The sequence below is a fragment of the Eumetopias jubatus genome, unplaced genomic scaffold (genome assembly GCF_037043125.1).
Source record: "Eumetopias jubatus isolate StellerSeaLion01/CBP00866 unplaced genomic scaffold, mEumJub1_p1.0 scaffold_12, whole genome shotgun sequence".
Lineage (NCBI taxonomy): Eukaryota > Metazoa > Chordata > Mammalia > Carnivora > Otariidae > Eumetopias > Eumetopias jubatus.
In genome coordinates this window covers 67,525,111-67,544,076 of record NW_028274818.1, presented here as the reverse complement: position 1 = coordinate 67,544,076, position 18,966 = coordinate 67,525,111, and the positions used below count along the sequence as shown (strand labels likewise).

The 18,966-nt window shown below is 43.0% G+C and overlaps 1 protein-coding gene across 2 annotated transcripts in view; it reads left to right on the top strand.

Annotated features, from left to right (window-relative positions):
- Positions 1-18,966, top strand: part of DNAH14 (dynein axonemal heavy chain 14) — a 329,828-nt gene that overhangs the window by 188,010 nt on the left and 122,852 nt on the right. The window contains exons 44-51 of one of the 2 annotated variants that reach the window (XM_028111778.2): positions 531-689; positions 1,783-1,918; positions 10,350-10,411; positions 11,314-11,498; positions 12,431-12,559; positions 13,767-13,904; positions 14,801-14,968; positions 16,126-16,296. In XM_028111778.2, coding sequence (XP_027967579.2) covers positions 531-689; positions 1,783-1,918; positions 10,350-10,411; positions 11,314-11,498; positions 12,431-12,559; positions 13,767-13,904; positions 14,801-14,968; positions 16,126-16,296 — 1,148 coding nt within the window. The remainder of the gene's footprint in view (positions 1-530; positions 690-1,782; positions 1,919-10,349; positions 10,412-11,313; positions 11,499-12,430; positions 12,560-13,766; positions 13,905-14,800; positions 14,969-16,125; positions 16,297-18,966) is intronic. The other variant, XM_088017199.1, reaches the window with a different exon arrangement.

The following is an 18,966-nucleotide window of genomic DNA, read 5'->3' as shown; positions in this document are numbered from 1 at the left end:
GTTAGTTTTGGTGTGTGTGTGTGTGTGTGTGTGTGTGTGTGTGTGTGTGTGTGTGTTTGATTTCATATAAAATTGCCCATATTCAACTGGTTTTTACTAAATAAATGTCAGTTCCCATCGTTCAACCAATAAAAAGATGGAGATACTGGTACATAAATGTTTGTACATCGGAAAGTCAACAGAAACAAGAGACAGATAATGGGGGGAGAAGGCTTACCCAGGAAGGGAAGTTCTTCTAAAGGACTGCAGGAGGCTTCAACAGGAGAGCTGCTTTCTTCCTTTCGCTGGAGGGAAGGAGGAGGAGAAGGGGCATTGTGTGTGGGCGGTAGGAGAGTCCGAGGAATGGGGGGTTAGTTCACCAGCTGAGTGTGGGTGGAAGGAACAGCTGCTGAGATCAGCAGGGACCCCCCGGCACTGGCGTCAGCTCTGTACAGAGCTGTACAATGTGCAGACTTTTCCGGAAAGTATTTAGTACCTCAAAGATTAACGTTTATCTATAGGTCATTTGAGACTTTTTAACTTTACCTTAGGAACGTCAATACTAGTGGACCCTGAAGGATCGAGTGAAAACCTCTTGAAGATCACAGAATATGGAGAGAACATCAGTCATATTGCCACCAGAGACACAGTGTCCCTTTCCTTCCTCATAAGCCTTCTTTTAAAGAATTTCTGCCCTGTACTTCTCACAGGTATTAAGAAGATTTAAAGAAGGAGAATTTATAGAGTTAGGAACAGGCTTAATAATTATTTAGCCTAAACATTTTGCTTTATAACTGGGGGAAAAAATATTCCCTGGAAAGCTTTAGACACTGTATCAATATATATTCTTATCCGCCCATTTCCCCACGTTGGCTGGTAGAGGACATTATAAATCTTCATCCTTCTGTTCCTTGCGAGACAAATTCCAGAAGTAGAACTATAGGATCAATGCATGCACGGCCTCCACAGCCTGTGGGCTGATGGCCTTAGAGGGTCCCTGATGGTCTGATTAAATGTACTTACATAACTACATACAAGGAACAAACGAAAAGAACCTGCCTGATTTAAAAAAAAAAAGAGAGATTACACACGCAATTCCTCACCCCATTGCTCAAAGGTTTCCATCTTTGAACATTACCCCATGAGTGATTCAATACAGCCCCACCTTCCTCGCCTTTCCCAGCTGCCTATGCTGTGTTGCCCATCACCGGGGGCCACGGTAGTGCTCCCGAGGTCCGTACAGAACATACTGAGGCAAAATGAGGCTGGAACTCTCAGACAATCCCTACCTTGCCTCCAGCTTGGCCGAAGAAAATTCTTACTCTTAATATCTGGTGAATTGTAAAGTCGTGACCCTGCAGTAGTTTGTCATCACATCTCTCCCCCAGATCGTGCCGGCAAAAATTCTCAGGGAAATGAATTTCATTAGCTGTAAGCAAAAACATTTGCAATAGGCATAAATGAGCGTTCAGTTAAAAATAATGGTTAACTCTGAATCTGTCCTTTTATAAGAGATGTAAATAATTAGAGAGGATTTCATATTTACTCCCTGATTTACCCAATCTTAACCATGGGGCACTGGGTGTTATACGCAAACAATGAATCATGGAACACTACATCAAAAACTAATGATGTACAGTGATTAACATAACAATAAAAAATTTAAAAAAATAAAAAGGGAGAAAAGAATCCATATTTTTCAGGCAGTTTTCAAATATAATGTTACTGGTTCATCTTCATATGTTAGCATCTATTCATTTCCTTGGCTATAAATCTAACCTAATGTCTTTTTTTTTACCTCAGGAGACCCTGCTGTTGGGAAAACCAGTGCCATTAATGAAATGCTTCAGAAGTTGGAGGGCCCTGGAGCACTGGATGTGAAATATGGCTCCATCTTAGGAGAAGTCCTACTATACAATGAAATTAAAAAATCAAGGTTGTATATTTAAATGCTAAATTTGATTTGTCTGGTAAAAAAAAAAATCTTTGCTTTAATATATAAATGTGCCTTGTTTTAAAAAGCAAACCTGTTATGTAAAAATGCAAAATTCTTCCAAAGAGAAGTGAAGAAAATCTGTACTTTTCCAAAGTATTAGCACCTAGATTAATTCCTTTAAATGAGGAATGTTTACATTTATTTTAAATACAACTAAATTTAAAATCTCCTTTTTCTTACATAACAAAGTGCAGTTATAAACTATTTTTGTTCCTGGAAAAATGCACCTAAAACACACCAAAAAAGTGTTGCATATAATTGGTTTTCTTGCACTAGAATTTTCATCTTATCAAATACAAAATATTCTTTAAACGTGGGACTCTTGATCTCAGCTCAGGTCTGATCTCAGGCTCCTGGGTTCCCAGCCCATTGGGCTCCGCCCATGCTGGGCGTGGAGCCTACTTGAAGAAAAAAGTTCTTTACAAAGAACTTTGTTTCTGTGTCTCTTCCTGAAAGGGGGGGTGAAGCAATGAAAAAGAGTTCTAAATTGTGCAAATAAAAAGTGCAAATTTTTAGTTAATTCTTTTTTTTTAATTTTTTTATTGTTATGTTAATCACCATACGTTACATCATTAGTTTTTGATGTAGTGTTCCATGATTCATTGTGCATAACACCCAGTGCTCCACACAGAACGTGCCCTCTTTAATACTCATCACCAGGCTAACCCATCCCCCCACCCCCCTCCCCTCTAGAACCCTCAGTTTGTTTTTCAGAGTCCATCGTCTCTCATGGTTCGTCTCCCCCTCTGATTTACTCCCCTTCATTCTTCCCCTCCTGCTATCTTCTTCTTTTTTTTTTCTTAACATACATATATTCTAATATATATATATATATATATTCTTAACATATTATTTGTTTCAGAGGTACAGATCTGTGATTCAACAGTCTTGCACAATTCACAGCGCTCACCATAGCACATACCCTCCCCAATGTCTATCACCCAGCCACCCCATCCCTCCCACCCCCCCCACCACTCCAGCAACCCTCAGTTTGTTTCCTGAGATTAAGAATTCCTCATATCAGTGAGGTCATATAATACGTGTCTTTCTCTGATTGACTTATTTCACTCAGCCTAACACCCTCCAGTTCCATCCACGTCATTGCAAATGGCAAGATCTCATTCCTTTTGATGGCTGCATAATATTCCATTGTGTATATATACCACCTCTTCTTTATCCATTCATCTGTCGATGGAAATCTTGGCTCTTTCCACAGTTTGGCTATTGTGGACATTGCTGCTATAAACATCGGGGTGCACGTACCCCTTCGGATCCCTGCATTTGTATCTTTGGGGTAAATACCCAGTAGTGCAATTGCTGGATCATATGGTAGTTCTATTTTCAACTGTTTGAGGAACCTCCATACTGTTTTCCAGAGTGGCTGCACCAGCTCGCATTCCCACCAACAGTGTAGGACGGTTCCCCTTTCTCCACATTCCCGCCAACATCTGTCGTTTCCTGACTTGTTAATTTTAGCCATTCTGACGGGTGTGAGGTGGTATCTCATTGAGGTTTTGATTTGGATTTCCCTGATGCCGAGCGATGTTGAGCACTTTTTCATGTGTCTGTTGGCCATTTGGATGTCTTCTTTGGAAAAATGTCTGTTCATGTCTTCTGCCCATTTCTTGATTGGATTATTTGTTCTTTGGGTATTGAGTTTGGTAAGTTCTTTTTAGATTTTGGATACTAGCCCTTTATCTGATATGTCATTTGCAAATATTTTCTCCCATTCTGTCGGTTGTCTTTTGGTTTTGTGGACTGTTTCTTTTGCTGTGCAAAAGCTTTTTATCTTGATGAAATCCCAATAGTTCATCTTTGCCCTTGCTTCCCTTGCCTTTGGCAATGTTTCTAGGAAGAAGTTGCTGCGGCTGAGGTCGAAGAGGTTGCTGCCTGTGTTCTCCTTTAGAATTTTGATGGACTCCTGTCTCACGTTTAGGTCTTTCAACCATTTGGAGTCTATTTTTGTGGTCGTGTAAGACAATGGTCCAGTTTCATTCTTCTGCATGTGGCTGTCCAATTTTCCCAACACCATTTGTTGAAGAGACTGTCTTTTTTCCATTGGACATTCTTTCCTGCTTTGTCAAAGATTAGTTGACCATAGAGTGGAGGGTCCATTTCTGGGCTCTCTATTCTGTTCCATTGATCTATGTGTCTGTTTTTGTGCCAGTACCATACTGTCTTGATGATGACAGCTTTGTAATAGAGCTGGAAGTCCGGAATTGTGATGCCGCCAGCTTTGCTTTTCTTTTTCAACATTCCTCTGGCTATTCAGGGTCTCTTCTGGTTCCATACAAATTTTAGGATTATTTGTTCCATTTCTTTGAAAAAAGTGGATGGTATTTTGATGGGGATTGCATTGAATGTGTAGATTGCTCTAGGTAGCATTGACATCTTTACAATGTTTGTTCTTCCAATCCATGAGCATGGAACATTTTTCCATTTCTTTGTGTCTTCCTCAATTTCTTTCATGAGTATTTTATAGTTTTCGGAATACAGATCCTTTACCTCTTTGGTTACATTTATTCCTAGGTATCTTATGGTTTTGGGTGCAATTGTAAAGGGGATCGACTCCTTAATTTGTCTCTCTTCTGTCTTGTTGTTGGTGTATAGGAATGCCACTGATTTCTGTGCATTGATTTTATATCCTGCCACTTGACTGAATTCCTGTATGAGTTCTAGGAGTTTTGCGGTGGAGTCTTTTGGGTTTTCCACATAAAGTATCATATCATCTGCAAAGAGTGAGAGTTTGACTTCCTCTTTGCCGATTTGGATGCCTTTGATTTCTTTTTGTTGTCTGATTGCTGTGGCTAGGACTTCTAATAATATGTTGAATAGCAGTGGTGATAGTGGACATCCCTGCTGCATTCCTAACCTTAGGGGGAAAGCTCTCAGCTTTTCCCCATTGAGAATGATATTCGCTGTAGGTTTTTCATAGATGGCTTTTATGATATTGAGGTATGTACCCTCTATCCCTATACTCTGAAGAGTTTTGATCAAGAAAGGATGCTGTACTTTGTCAAATGCTTTTTCTGCATCTATTGAGAGGATTATATGATTCTTGTTCTCTCTTTTGTTAATGTATTGTATCACGTTGATTGATTTGCGGATGTTGAACCAACCATGTTGCCCAGGGATAAATCCCACTTGGTCGTGGTGAATAATCCTTTTAATGTACTGTTGGATCCTATTGGCTAGTATTTTGGTGAGAATTTTTGCATCCATGTTCATCAAGGATATTGGTCTGTAATTCTCCTTTTTGATGGGGTCTTTGTCTGGTTTGGGGAACAAGGTAATGGTGGCCTCATAAAATGAGTTTGGAAGTTTTCCTTCCATTTCTATTTTTTGGAACAGTTTCAGGAGAACGGTATTAATTCTTCTTTAAATGTTTGGTAGAATTCCCCTGGGAAGCCATCTGGCCCTGGGCTTTTGTTTGTTGGGAGATTTTTGATGACTGCTTCAATTTCCTTAGTGGTTATAGGTCTGTTCAGGTTTTCTATTTCTTCCTGGTTCAATTTTGGTAGTTGATACATCTCAGGAATGCACCCATTTCTTCCAGATTATCTAATTTGCTGGCATATAGTTGCTCATAATATGTTCTTATACTTGTGTGTATTTCTTTGGTGGTTGGTTGTGATCTCTCCTCTTTCATTCATGATTTTGTTGATTTGGGTCATTTCTCTTTTCTTTTTGATAAGTCTGGCCAGGGGTTTATCAATCTTGTTAATTCTTTCAAAGAACCAGCTCCTAGTTTCGTTGATCTGTTCTACTGTTCTTTTGGTTTCTAGTTCATTGATTTCTGCTCTGATCTTTATTATTTCTCTTCTCCTGCTGGGTTTAGGCTTTATTTGCTGTTTTTTCTCTAGCTCCTTAGGTGTAGAGTTAGGTTGTGTATTTGAGACCTTTCTTGTTTCTTGAGAAAGGCTTGTATTGCTATATAGTTTCCTCTCTGGACTGCCTTTGCTGCATCCCAAAGATTTTGAACAGTTGTGTTTTCATTTTCATTGGTTTCCATGAATTTTTTTAATTCTTCTTTAATTTCCTGGTTGACCCATTCATTCTTTAGTAGGATGCTCTTTAGCCTCCATGTATTTGAGTTCTTTCCGAGTTTCCTCTTGTGACTGAGTTCTAGTTTCAAAGCATTGTGGTCTGAAAATATGCAGGGAATGATCCCAATCTTTTGGTACCGGTTGAGACCTGATTTGTGACTTAGGATGTGATCTATTCTGGAGAATGTTCCATGGGCACTAGAGAAGAATGTGTATTCTGTTGCTTTGGGATGGAATGTTCTGAATATGTCTGTGAAGTCCATTTGGTCCAGTGTGTCATTTAAAGTCTTTGTTTCCTTCTTGATCTTTTGCTTAGATGATCTGTCCATTTCAGTCAGGGGGGTGTTAAAGTCCCCCACTATTATTGTATTGTTGTCAATGTGTTTCTTTGCTTTTGTTATTAATTGCCTTATATAATTGGCTGCTCCCATGTTAGGGGTATAGATATTTACAATTGTTAGATCTTCTTGTTGGATAGACCCTTTAAGTAGGATATAGTGTCCTTCCTCATCTCTTAGTACAGTCTTTGGATTTAAAATCTAATTTGTCTGATATAAGGATTGCCACCCCAGCTTTCTTTTGGTGTCCATTAGCATGGTAAATGGTTTTCCACCCCTTCACTTTCAATCTGGGGGTGTCTTTGGGTCTAAAATGAGTCTCTTGCAGACAGCATATTGATGGGTCTTGTTTTTTAATCCAATCTGATAGCCTGTGTCTTTTGATTGGGGCATTGAGCCCATTTACATTCAGGGTAACTATTGAAAGGTATGAATTTAGTGCCATTGTATTGCCTCTAAGGTGACTGTTACTGTATATTATCTGTGTTCCTTTCTGGTCTATGCTGCTTTTAGGCTCTCTCTTTGCTTAGAAGACCCCTTTTAATATTTCTTGTAGGGCTGGTTTCGTGTTTGCAAATTTCTTTAGTTTTTGTTTGTCCTGGAAGCTTTTTATGTCTCCTTCTATATTCAATGACAGCCTAGCTGGATATAGTATTCTTGGCAGCATATTTTTCTCATTTAGTGCTCTGAAGATATCATGCCAGTCCTTTCTGGCCTGCCAGGTCGCAGTGGATAGGTCTGTTGCCAATCTAATGTTTCTACCATTGTAGGTTACATATCTCTTCTTCCGAGCTGCTTTCAAGATTTTCTCTTTGTCTCTGAGACTCGTAAGTTTTACTGTTAGATTTCGGGGTGTTGACCTATTTTTATTGATTTTGAGAGGGGTTCTCTGTGCCTCCTGGATTTTGATGCCTGTTTCCTTCCCCACATTAGGGAAGTTCTCTGCTATAATTTGCTCCAATATACCTTCTGCCCCTCTCTCTCTCTTTCTTCTTCTTCTGGGATCCCAATTATTCTAATGTTGTTTCGTCCCTTATCGTATCGCTTATCTCTCGAATTCTGCCCTCGTGATCCAGTAGTTGTTTATCTCTCTTTTTCTCAGCTTCTTTATTTTCCATCATTTGGTCTTCTATATCGCTAATTCTCTCTTCTGCCTCATTTATCCCAACAGTTAGTGCCCCCATTTTTGATTGCACCTCATTTAATAACCTTTTTGATTTCGATTTGGTTAGATTTTAGTTCTTTTATTTCTCCAGGAAGGGTGTCTCTAATAACTTCCATGCTTTTCTCAAGCCCAGCTAGTATCTTTAAAATCATGATTCTGAACTCTAGGTCCAACATCATACTAATGTCCGTATTGAGTAGGTCCCTGGCAGACAGTACTACCTCTTGTTCTTTTTGCTGACGTGATTTTTTTTCATCTTGTCATTTTGTCCAGAGAACAGATGAATGAGAGAACAAAATGCTAACAGGTTAACAACATCCCCAGCAAATATACTCTAAACAAATCAGAAAATACCTCAAACCAGGGGGAAAGAAAGGGAAAGAAAGAAAAAAGAAAGAGGAAAAAAAAGAAAAAGATAAAAACTAACAAAAACAGACCAAAACAAAAAAAAAACCAGAATATGATCAAATATGATCAGGCTAGTGCATAGATCAGTGCCACACACTAGATTTTGGGTGTATTTTGGTCTGTTAGAAGAAAGTGCCTCCTAAAATTTTAAAGAAAGAAAGACTTATATATGTACAAAATAAGGGTTGATACAATGAAGGGATGGAAAATGACGGTAAAGATGAAAATTATAAAAGATTTTATAAAAGGAATTGATAAGAAGTTGTTTGAAAAAAGAAAGAGGATTTAAAAAGAAAAAGAAAAAAGGAGAGAACGTGATCAGGCAGGAGACTAGAACAAAGCCATACACTAGTGCTTTAGGGTATATTTTGATCTGTTAGAAGAAGCTGTATCTCAAAATTTTAAAGAGAGAACAACTTATATATATATGCCAAAAATAAGGGTAACTACTATGAAGGGATAGAATATGACTCTAAAAATGAAAAATAAAAATGTTTTTTTAAAAAAAGGGATTGATAAGATGTTGGTTGAAAAAGGGAAAAAGAAAATTTCAAAAAAAAACAGTTAAAAAAATTAACTTGGAAAAACTAATGAATCATGGTAAAAAAGCCATGAATTCTATGTGCAGTATTCCCCTAACGGTGGAATTCTCCCGTTCGCCTTGATCGGTAAACTTGGTCTTGGCTGGCTGTTCGTGCTGATCTTCTGGGGGAGGGGCCTGTTGCTGTGGTTCCCAAATGTCTTTGCCGGAGGCGGAATTGCCCCGCCCTTGTCAGTCCAGGCTAAGCAATCTGCTCGGGTTTGCTCTCGGGAGCTTTTGTTCCCTGCAAGCTCTCCGTACAGCTTTGGAGGATGAGAATGAAAATGGTGGCCTCCCAATCTCTGCCTGGAGGAGCCCTCAGTGCACCCCCAGAGAAAAGCAGTCAGTCACTCCCGTCTCCCCAGTCTCCGGCCACACTCCATGCTCACCTGGTCTGTGACCGAGTGTTTCTATCTCTGGCACCTGACCCCGTGTGGAGTCTTCAAACCCAGCAGATCCCTGCGGTGCGTTCCTGCGCCGCTCCTCCCGGGGGAGGAAGGGGAGTCTCCCCGGCTCTGCTGCTTGTTGGGTCCCTGCTGGAGGCGCAGTGGCCTGACTGGGCCACGGATCACAGTTTATGGCAACCCTGAGCTGAGAGCCCGTGCCTCGGCTCCGTCTCTGCAGCTGGCTTCCCCGCTCTGATACCTGGGAGCTCTGCCGCACTCAGGCACCCCCAGTCTTTCTGTGACCCTGAGAGTCCTGAGACCACACTGTCCCATGAGGGTTCCACCCCCCACTTAGCCACTGGAGCGACATCCCTCAGCAGAGCCGACTTCTAAAAGTTCCGATTTTGTGCTCCGCTGCTCTATCACTTGCCAGAAGTGGCTGACGGAGGCCCCCTCCCCCGCCGTCTATCCTCTCGAATATCGCCTCAGATTCACTTCTCCCCAAGTCCTACCTTCCAGTAAGTGGTCACTTTTCTGTTCAGAGATTTGTTGCTATTCTTTTCTTCAATCTCCTGTTGAGTTCGTAGGTGTTCAGAATGGTTTGATCCCTATTCAGCTTTATTCCTGAGACCAGACGAAATCCGGGTCTCCTACTCCTCCGCCATCTTGCTCTGCCCCCCTTTTAAAGTTAATTCTAATTAAAATATGGGAGAAGCACACTGTTGTTTGAACCAAATGATGCTGTTGGATTCCTCCCAAACTGCACCCCATCTCTCACCCGCACTCGTCAAAGCTGTCCCCTCTTCCCAAGACATCTTGAATTCCCCCACTTGTCTTTCCAATGCCACTGGTAGCTGGAGCACTGTCACCTGCATGTTACATGAATGATTTTGGAATAAATCCTACTACACTTAAATAAGGCTGTAAGAAATCAGAGAAATAATTTTTGAAACATTTAATTTCGTAGGAATCATTCCTTATCTGAATTATTATAATCATAAATAATGGCACTAAAAAAGAAATCTTACTGTAGGCTCACTATTTAAACTGAACTGGATTTTAAGAAAGAAATCACATTATAAAGAAACACCTGAAGACATGACCAAAATAAAGGTGGAAGGGGCTTCTGTTGAGACATCCACAACGGAAAGTGCATTTTGTAAAGGGACCAGTGAGTTAGTGGCTTACTACCCATCGGGGATACCAGTAACCTGGTGCCCTAGGATTTGTTCAGTTTGTTTTTGAGAATAATCCTGTGGTGTTGAACTTAACGTGACAGTGGCGGCACGATCTTCTCTGTGAAAGTGTAAACAGGAAAAAAGAGTATTTGTTTCCTTGTAGGAGAATGAGGTAGAACCCAGCATACACTGATATTTTGATTATATTTTGTTCATATGGCTACTATGGTAAGCAAGCTGATTTTGAATCTCGAAAACCTTTTATTCCAATAGCCTGAAGCAGAATATCAGCATCTTGCTTTCTGAAACCCACAAGACAGCCACTGGAAGTCGAGGTACGTATTACGTTGGGTGAAACTCCTTCCTTTCAGGTCACTGCATGCTTGTCTGGAATCTCAGAATGAACAGATTTCCACTGATAGTTTAAAATCGAGAGTCCTGAAAGATCCCCACTCCCCCCTCAGCCTGCCATGCCCTGCCAAACAGCTGGGGTGCTGATGGCAGAGCTTCCCACAAGTGGGGACCCCAGCTTCTTGGGGGAACTTTGGACCAAGTCTGGAAGCACCTGGAGGCAGTGTTGGCCTCTTCTGTTCCTTCATGCTTGTCCGAGTAATGCAGGGGAGAAGTTACTGGATGAGTTCTCAGATCCTCCTGGAGAACTCGGGCCGAGTGGTTTGGGAGCAGCCACTCCATTTCTGAAGAGGAAAAGCAGGGGCAGCCCCCAGACAGCTGCAGATCAGGAAGGTTCTTGCCTGGCCAGAAGGTTCTTGCCTGGCCAGAGGAGTTTTTGGTTTTGTTTTTACTTTTATATTTGCCGTAGCACCATCCCAAGTGGCCCTTGTGGCGGATGCTCTCAGGGGATGTGTCCTAAGTCTGAGGCCTTTGGTGGACGCAGGTGCATGCTGCTTTTAAACCTCTCCTGTGTGCTTTCAGTAGATACATACCATCTTGCACATCCCAATACTCTGAAGTCATAAAAAGGTACCAGTGTCAGTTGCGCGTAGGCTACAGAGAGTTCTCAGAGGCCCTGCAGACCACATGAAAGGAAGGAAACCATTGGAAACATTTCACAGTTGGTATTCCTTCTCTCACTGAATTGTCCTCAGGGTGATTTCTTGCAAATGACAACAAAAGAGTAAAATTATGTAACATTCATATTTCCTAACACCTTAAAATAAATCACAAATACTGTTAAAGTAGTCTAAATTTATGTTTCTTTCCATATTTGGCATAACAGATAAGCCTATTAAAAAGCCAGCAGTCAGAATGGATGAAAGTTCATTGAAAAGTGATAAGAAAGGAATTATAGTCTCAACAATAAATTTTAGTGTCAATATCACAGCTGCCAAAGCCAAGGAGATGATCCTGAAGAAATTAGTAAGAAGAACCAAAGACACTCTTGGAGCGCCAAAGAACAGCAGGGTAAAACGCCTCCCATCCCGTTGACTAATCTGCTTCTGCCACTCTAGCCATAATGTGACTTGTTTTATTTAATAATCATAAACAGAGAAAGCACCCCTGCACATTGCCAGAGAATGCACTTTATAAATACTGATCAGTATAATACTGATCAATTATACGGATTTGGAATTACTAAAGCCAAAAGAAGCTCCTGGAATCTAAATTAAACATGACCAGATAAGACAGAAAATGCATTAGATGGTTTCGTAATGGTGTATTTGACCACATTTTCTTCCCACAACCATGAGTTGGGACTGCTAAAAACAAAAATGCAACTGAGTAAATTTTAAGGATTTATTGGCTTTACTCACTTATTCATGAATCTGCTAGGCATCCAACTAGCAGAAAGAAAGGCGCTCCCAGGAGCTGTACAAAATGAGAGACTTCACAGGCAGAAGGGCGAGAGGGGGCGGGAGGCAAGTTATACTGGTAGACAACATGTGCATTGTGGCGATGTCACCTTCCCCTGGGGTTGGCAGGATCTCTCATGGCCGACGACCTCCCTAGAGCTGAGTGACTGGTTTCAGATCCCTTTCTGGAAGAACCGAAGCTGCCATTAAGTCTGGGTTGGGTGGCCTGAGGCTTATCGTAAGGGACTCCATTTTAGGCCTATTGTCTTATTTTTAACATGACGATAAGAGGAAGGCAAGCCTGAGGGAAAGGTACCAAGAGAATAGCCTTGTTGGGGGCGGTCCACTGATTTTGAAAACTTAATGTTTTCTAAAGTCTTCTCTTCAAAATGGAATTTGGTCTGCTGCTTTTGAATAGAAAAACAGGCCTGTCGTTTCATATAACTTCGTTCTTACACCATACCGTAATTAGTATTCCTAATGTGTAACTGAGGGAAAGGCAACACCAAGTGATATGTTTTAAAACCTTTTGTCTTGCTCAAGATTGTCCTGTTCATTGATGATCTGAATGTACCGGAATCGGATACGTCCGGAGCTCAGCCACCCCTGGAACTGATCAGGCAGTTACTGGATATGGGAGGTCTGTACAACACTGAGAAGAACGTTTGGAAGGTACAGCATATACAAAGATTTTGTTCCCATTAACAATGAACTAAATGTTTATAACCTAGCTGAATGGGTTGAAACAGTTAGGATGAACACACAGAACACATCAGAAACCCTACCTGAACTGTGCCGAAGACATCTTTTGTCATTCCACACGGCTCCGTAGGATTCACTGTTAGTGAAAAGTCCAAGTATGCTGTGTAGGTTTAATTTCTGAGTCAAATGCTCACTATTATTAATCACATCAACAGCTCATCAAGTTATGCAGCAGCAGTGAACACATAGGAGAAAAGCTAATGAAAATGCGCCCCAGCACGTGCATCTTACTGTCTGTGTAAGAGCGCTCTGCATCTTTCTCTGCAAGATCACAGATCAGGGATGTTCCATAGCACTGCACAGCCCAACAGATTCTCAGGGTGGTGTGCCTGGGCCGTTGTTTCCATTACCTCGAACCAGTCAGAATGGCTGCGGTTTTTGAAAAAGCAAATGCACTTGTCTCCTTATTTGGTTCCTTCTCTGGAAATCACGAGCCCTGCGCTCCAGAACTGACTTTGTCTGTGGAATTAGACAGCTGCGTTACAAACAATTTGACGTCTCAGACAAACCTGGGCCAGGGATCCTGGATGCCACCCTGTCGGCTCAGACACCAGACTATGTGAACCACCCATCATCCCGCAGCCAAGAGAAGAATCCAGATGCAGCCCAGGCAGGGAAAATCCCAGGAGACTGGCCTCTTGTGGGGTTTCTGTGGCCGGGGTCCGGCCTGTTACAAGGCCCACCGTGAGCCCGTGAGCCGGTCTGCAGGACCGAGGCCACCTCTGCAGCACTCCGAAGGCATGGTGTGTCCCCGGGCCATGACCCACGCAACCCTGGCTTCCCTGGGGACTCGCTCCGTGCTCCTGAGCCCTCCCTCATCACCAGAGTCCTCCGCTCGCTTCAGCATGTTGCTCCGTGTCCCGTAATTGCTTTTTCAAAGTCAGGCTATGGCTTGATTACATTTAGAAAGCCTCCTAGAAGGAACCTGTCTCAAAATTGCATTTAAGGGTTTCAGTTACTTCTAAGAAGATCGATTTCTATTGCGGTCACAGTTTTTGTTTTTGCAGTAAATCATCTTTTCGTCTAAACATTGAAATCTGTTCACTAGGGGCTGGGAAATGGGTGATATTTCACTTTCTACAGATGCATGTATTCGTCCTTTTAACTCTTCCCACAGAACATTCAAGATCTTTCTCTAGTGGCAGCCTGTGCCCCTGCAGCAGTCAGGAGGCACATCAGCCCACGTCTCCTCAAACACTTTTCCATCCTGGTGCTGCCTCATCCTCCACAGAGCGCCTTGCGCGCTATTTTCCAGGTAATGCAGCCAGTTCACTTTCTACTGAACAAGAATTTTAATTCCATGGTATAAGAGAAGACATGAAAACTTAAAACCACTGATATTGAAAGAAAATTCCCTCCAGGGGATGGGTTTTGTGTCCCCCCCACCCCCCGCCGCCCCTTTCTGGCCTGTGGTTGTAATTTGCCTCTAAATAACTGAAACATAAGTCAGTGTGCATTAGAAATACATGTGGTGCACGTTTAATGCGTGTGTAAGATGTGCATCCTACGACTTCATTCTCAAAGATCCTGATCTAGCATATCTGGGATGGAGCTCAGGAGTCTGCATTATTAACAAGCTCGCCTGGAGTTCTGCTATCCTGGTTTGTTCTCTTTGTTTCTTTATAGAATACAAAATAAGAAAATCTGAAATACCTGATTAGAAAAATGGCTTGACTTGAAATCTAGTTTAATGAGAAAAATAAATTTGAGGGGTGCCTAGGCAGCCCAGCTTGTTAAGCATCTGACTCTTAATCCTAATGTAGAAGAATATATATACATACACCAACCCAAAATGAAAAAATGATTCTGTCACCTTGTATTCCATCTCATAACCTCTCCTGGAGAGCAAGGGGGCAGGACAGTTGTCAGCACTCCTGGTACACACTCAGGTGGGGCATAAATTGTCCCCAGAGTGCAGCAACACCTGCCTCTAGATCATTCACCAAACTCGGACCAAGGAGAATTTCCCCGGTTTGCAACCCTCGCAGTGTCTTTGTATTAGTCTGTTTGGTTTAAAGTGGATTCTAATTACTAACATTTTAAATGTCATTAATCCTCCATGATAGTACACACATCTCCTTTTTAGTAGGGATTAATTAGGAAGAAACTGTGCTTAAACTTTGAGGCTGACAATAAAATTTCTTTTTAAAGGCTCATTTGGGAATGTATTTCTCCATCAATAACTTTACATCCGACGTTCAGAAAAGTAAGGATCAGATAATATCTTGTTCTCTCGCTATCTACTTTCAAGTATGTCAGAATATGTTGCCAACCCCAGCGAAATGCCACTACCTGTTTAATCTTCGAGATATCTTTAAGGTGTGTTTTATTTATTTTTTTATTTCACAGAGAGAGTACAAATGGGGAATGGCAGGCAGAGACAGAGGGAGAGGGAGAAGCAGGCTGCCTGCTCAGCAGGGAGCCCGATGCAGGACTTGATCCCAGGACCCCGGGATCATGACCTGAGCCGAAGGCAGACGCTTAACCGTCTGAGCCACCCAGGTGCCCCTTAGGTGTGTTTTAAAATTCATTTTCTAGCTTAACTTTAAATTGTAAGTTGAGGAACTGTAATTTTACCAAATTGACTCTCTCTCTTTCTCTCTCGCTCCCCTTTTCTCCACTGTCAACATTCAGTTGTTAGAGAAGGGGGAAAAAGAAATCCAAGTTGATGAGTTTTGCTGTTTATTAGCAGTTTATCCCATGAGCCATTTAAAAAGAAGCATTAAAGTAATGCCCTGCAGAGAATTCAGTGATGAAGCCACTCAGACTGTTAGAATATTGGCTGATATTCTCAGCAGGGAAAGCAGTAGCAAGGGTATTATACGGCTTTTGGTTTTGCTTTATTTCTGAGATATTAGTGCAGCTCTCAGAAGATGAAAGCCTGTATGCATTTCATAAATATGCTTGCATTTCCCACTAGTCTTGCTTTTTATAACGGGAAATGTTGCCAACCATGCTGACTTAGTCACTAGCCTTGATCAAATAATTTTCAGAATTAAAACATTAAGAAAAACAATTTTTGAATTCGGTCTTTCTCTCCTTGCCATGGACCTGTGGTCCAAAATAGTGCTTATCATATTTGAAATGGGTTATAAGTTCTTTTAATCCAATTCAGAATGTTAGAACGTGTCTGCATGAAGAAGCATGTCCCGGTCACCACCCGCACCGCTGGCTCCAAGTCAACCCCAATGGTCAGGACCCAGGGCTTCCTGAGCCGGTGAGGCCTCCACTAGGCCCGGCCGAGGGGTCCTTAGCCCCTTTCCCTCCAGGGGGGGTGTGCCATGCCAGTTTTCCCTGAGTTACAACCTGCCCATCTCATCAAAAATCAAGTTTATCACTTGGAGAAATGGACAATTCTCACCTCAGATCATCGCTTCTATTTGTATGGAATTGTAAGCCTGCACAAATTGAGCCTCTCTGGTTCACAGACTACCTGCTAATGTTCAAAATAAACCTTAGGTTTCAATCCCTAATAGCTCCTCCTGGGATTGCTGCAAGCCGAGAAGGTCATCATTAACTCCAGACAGATGGCGGCTCTGTTCTTTGTTCACGAAGCCACCCGAGTGTTTCACGATCGCCTAATTGAATATACTGAAAAAGGGCTTTTCTATCAACTTCTCTCAAAGGAAATTGAGAATCATTTTCAGGTAAACCTATATTTTAAAAATTATTTTAAATGGTATCTCAGACAAAAGTGTTGTTTTCTAAAAGCCCTCAGCCGTTTTTATAATATTAATAACATTATTAATATCATTAACAATCCCATTTTCCACTTGATAATGTCTAAATGAACATGGATTTGATGGGATGGAAATGACAAAGTCTTGATGCCCTTGCTCGTGCATTTGGCCTTCAAGCCCTGACACAGCTCACGTTTCTCCAGGCCTGGAGGAAGCACTCAGTCCCCATGGCTCCAGCACCTTGAACTTTGGTCTCCACAGAGCCCCTGGGCTCCCAGTCCAGAAGGAAGGAGAGCAGTTCAGGAGACTGAACCACGCCACAAGCTGGTGGGGAAGCACAGGGGCGAGCTCAGCACATTCATGAGGCTGTGGTGTGAGCTCCTCTCGAGAGAATTAGGGGTGTCCTTCCAGAGGTGACTCCTCCTTCCTTTTCCGTCTTCTTTCGTGGTGCTGCTCTCTCTCGTCCTGTTCATAGGAGCCCAGGAAATATAATGAATTCACAACAGAAAAAAAAAAAGACTTTTGGGTATGAACCTTATACCTGGAGATATAGACATGCGCATAAACTCAGCATATACACATACATGTAGATCTGCGTTCCTGTGTGTGTGTGTGTGTGTGTGTGTGTGTGTACGTGTACATATGTATGTTTAAGACTAGTCCCAAATCCAGAAACCTTTTAAAAAATATTTTCGAGACCCTCCCATCATTATTTCCTTTCAGTCCAGGCTCTCTGCTCTTCGGCCCAGATCCTCCTTGATGTGATTGTTCATGTCAGCGCACAGCCCCTGCCCTCCCGTGTCTCCGCTGAGCTCGCAGGAGAGATCCTTTCCCACCTGCTAGACCAGCACACCTCCATGCGCTTGTGGAGTCCCTCAGACCTGGCCTGCTGTCCTTGGGCTGCTCTTCAGTGATGCTTCAGGCCCCTCCTGTCCCTACTTTTCCCCCGTTTCCCCTGCTCAGAGACTAGACTCCCCAGCCCACTCGGGTACCATTCCCGCTTTTCTTCCCTGGCAACCTGAGAAGCACTTGAATATAGAGGCTACCCCCATGGGCCCTGCCCACCTTCAGAGCCCAGCCCGTCCCCTGAGCAGCTGTGGAGCTGTCTCCGTTCCCTCATCTCTGAAGTTGGGGTAGCACCATACCCACTTGTAGGCTGAGAATCAGTGGCACCCCTTTGTGTGTAGAACAGTTTCTGACATACAGTAAGCGCTCTATAAATGTAAGCTGTGGGCAAGAACTGGACCTTCTGTCTACAATTCAGATGCAGACGGGTGGTTTGGCAGAGAGAACCTGAGCTCTAAAGTTAGACCTTGGTTTGTCTTCCAAGTCTGGCTCACGGTGCTTGGGGTGCTTCATGCTCAACACACAAAACCACTTGCAAAGCCATTCCCGGGCTTTGCCTGCTGTGCTCCCTGCACCTCCCGGTGCCCTGGCCTGCTGTTGCCCGCCTCTGTGACCGCGCCAGAAACCTCGGCACCTCAGCCCCACGTCCCAGCCGGAATGTGGCGTCGGCGTCCATGGTCTCTCCTGCCTCTGCCTCGACGCCCCTGGGTCCCCTCTGGCCAACATTCAAGATTGAGCTCGTGCTTCCTCTTTCAGTGAATGTCGCTGGCCAACACCGCACCCTTTCCAGTTTGAGGGTCCCTTCTTCGTGTTCTCCCAGGACTGTGGACTTTCCTATCCTAGAACTTACTATAATGTAATTAGTTCTCTCTCTCTCTAACCTGTGGGTTCTATGAGAACAAAGTCATTGATTTTTATCTCTACCTAATCACCAGAATTCAGCATCCTTCCTTCCTCTCAATTGGTGCTTGGTAAGGATAACTGGGAGGAAGGGAGGGACTTTGCTAACATAACTGGAGAGAGATCATTCCCCCCCCCGCCAGGTGAAGTTTGCAAACTCCCTCCTGTAAATGGCAGGGCAGTCCAGGTTTTGGACTTTGCCGGACGACGAAGCAATAGATGCAGAGGCGGTAGGACATGAGCTCGCACATGCTTCAGGGACACACGGCTTGCCCTGTGGACGGACAGCAGGAACCGCTGCAAGACCCCAGAGTAAAGACATATTGACCCATCTTCCTTAAGGACATAAGGATATCAATTAGTCCTCTGAGAATTTGCATTTATGGCTTCATTTAGTCAGTTGTTTGGCTTATTTTCATATTTAAAAAATAAAATGTGATAAGGCTAACAATTGTTGCACTTACAATGTGCCAGACACTGTTTCCAGAGCTTTCTATATCATTGCTCATCGTAGTCTCTATAACACCTCCGCAATGGAGGTCCTGCTGTTATCCTCACTTTACAGATGAAGAAACTGAGGCAGAGGGGCTAAGAAATTGCCCAGGTTACATAGCTGGTTAAGAGGTGGACTCATCCAAACCCGGAGACCAGACCCTGATGTCCCCTTACCCGTCCTGTCATCCTGCCGCCCAGCCTCATCTCCTGGGTGCCTCCCGGGAAGTTCCAGCACGGGACACCTGATGTGGGTGATGGAGGTGGGGCTGCTGAGACCTAGTGCAAGGCTCGGGCCTGCAGTGCAGGTGCTGATACTCCAGCTCAATCTGTTCGGTCTCTTTTGCAACCCTTGTATGGTACCAGATGTACGTATTCTGAGAAAGGGTCCATGGGCTC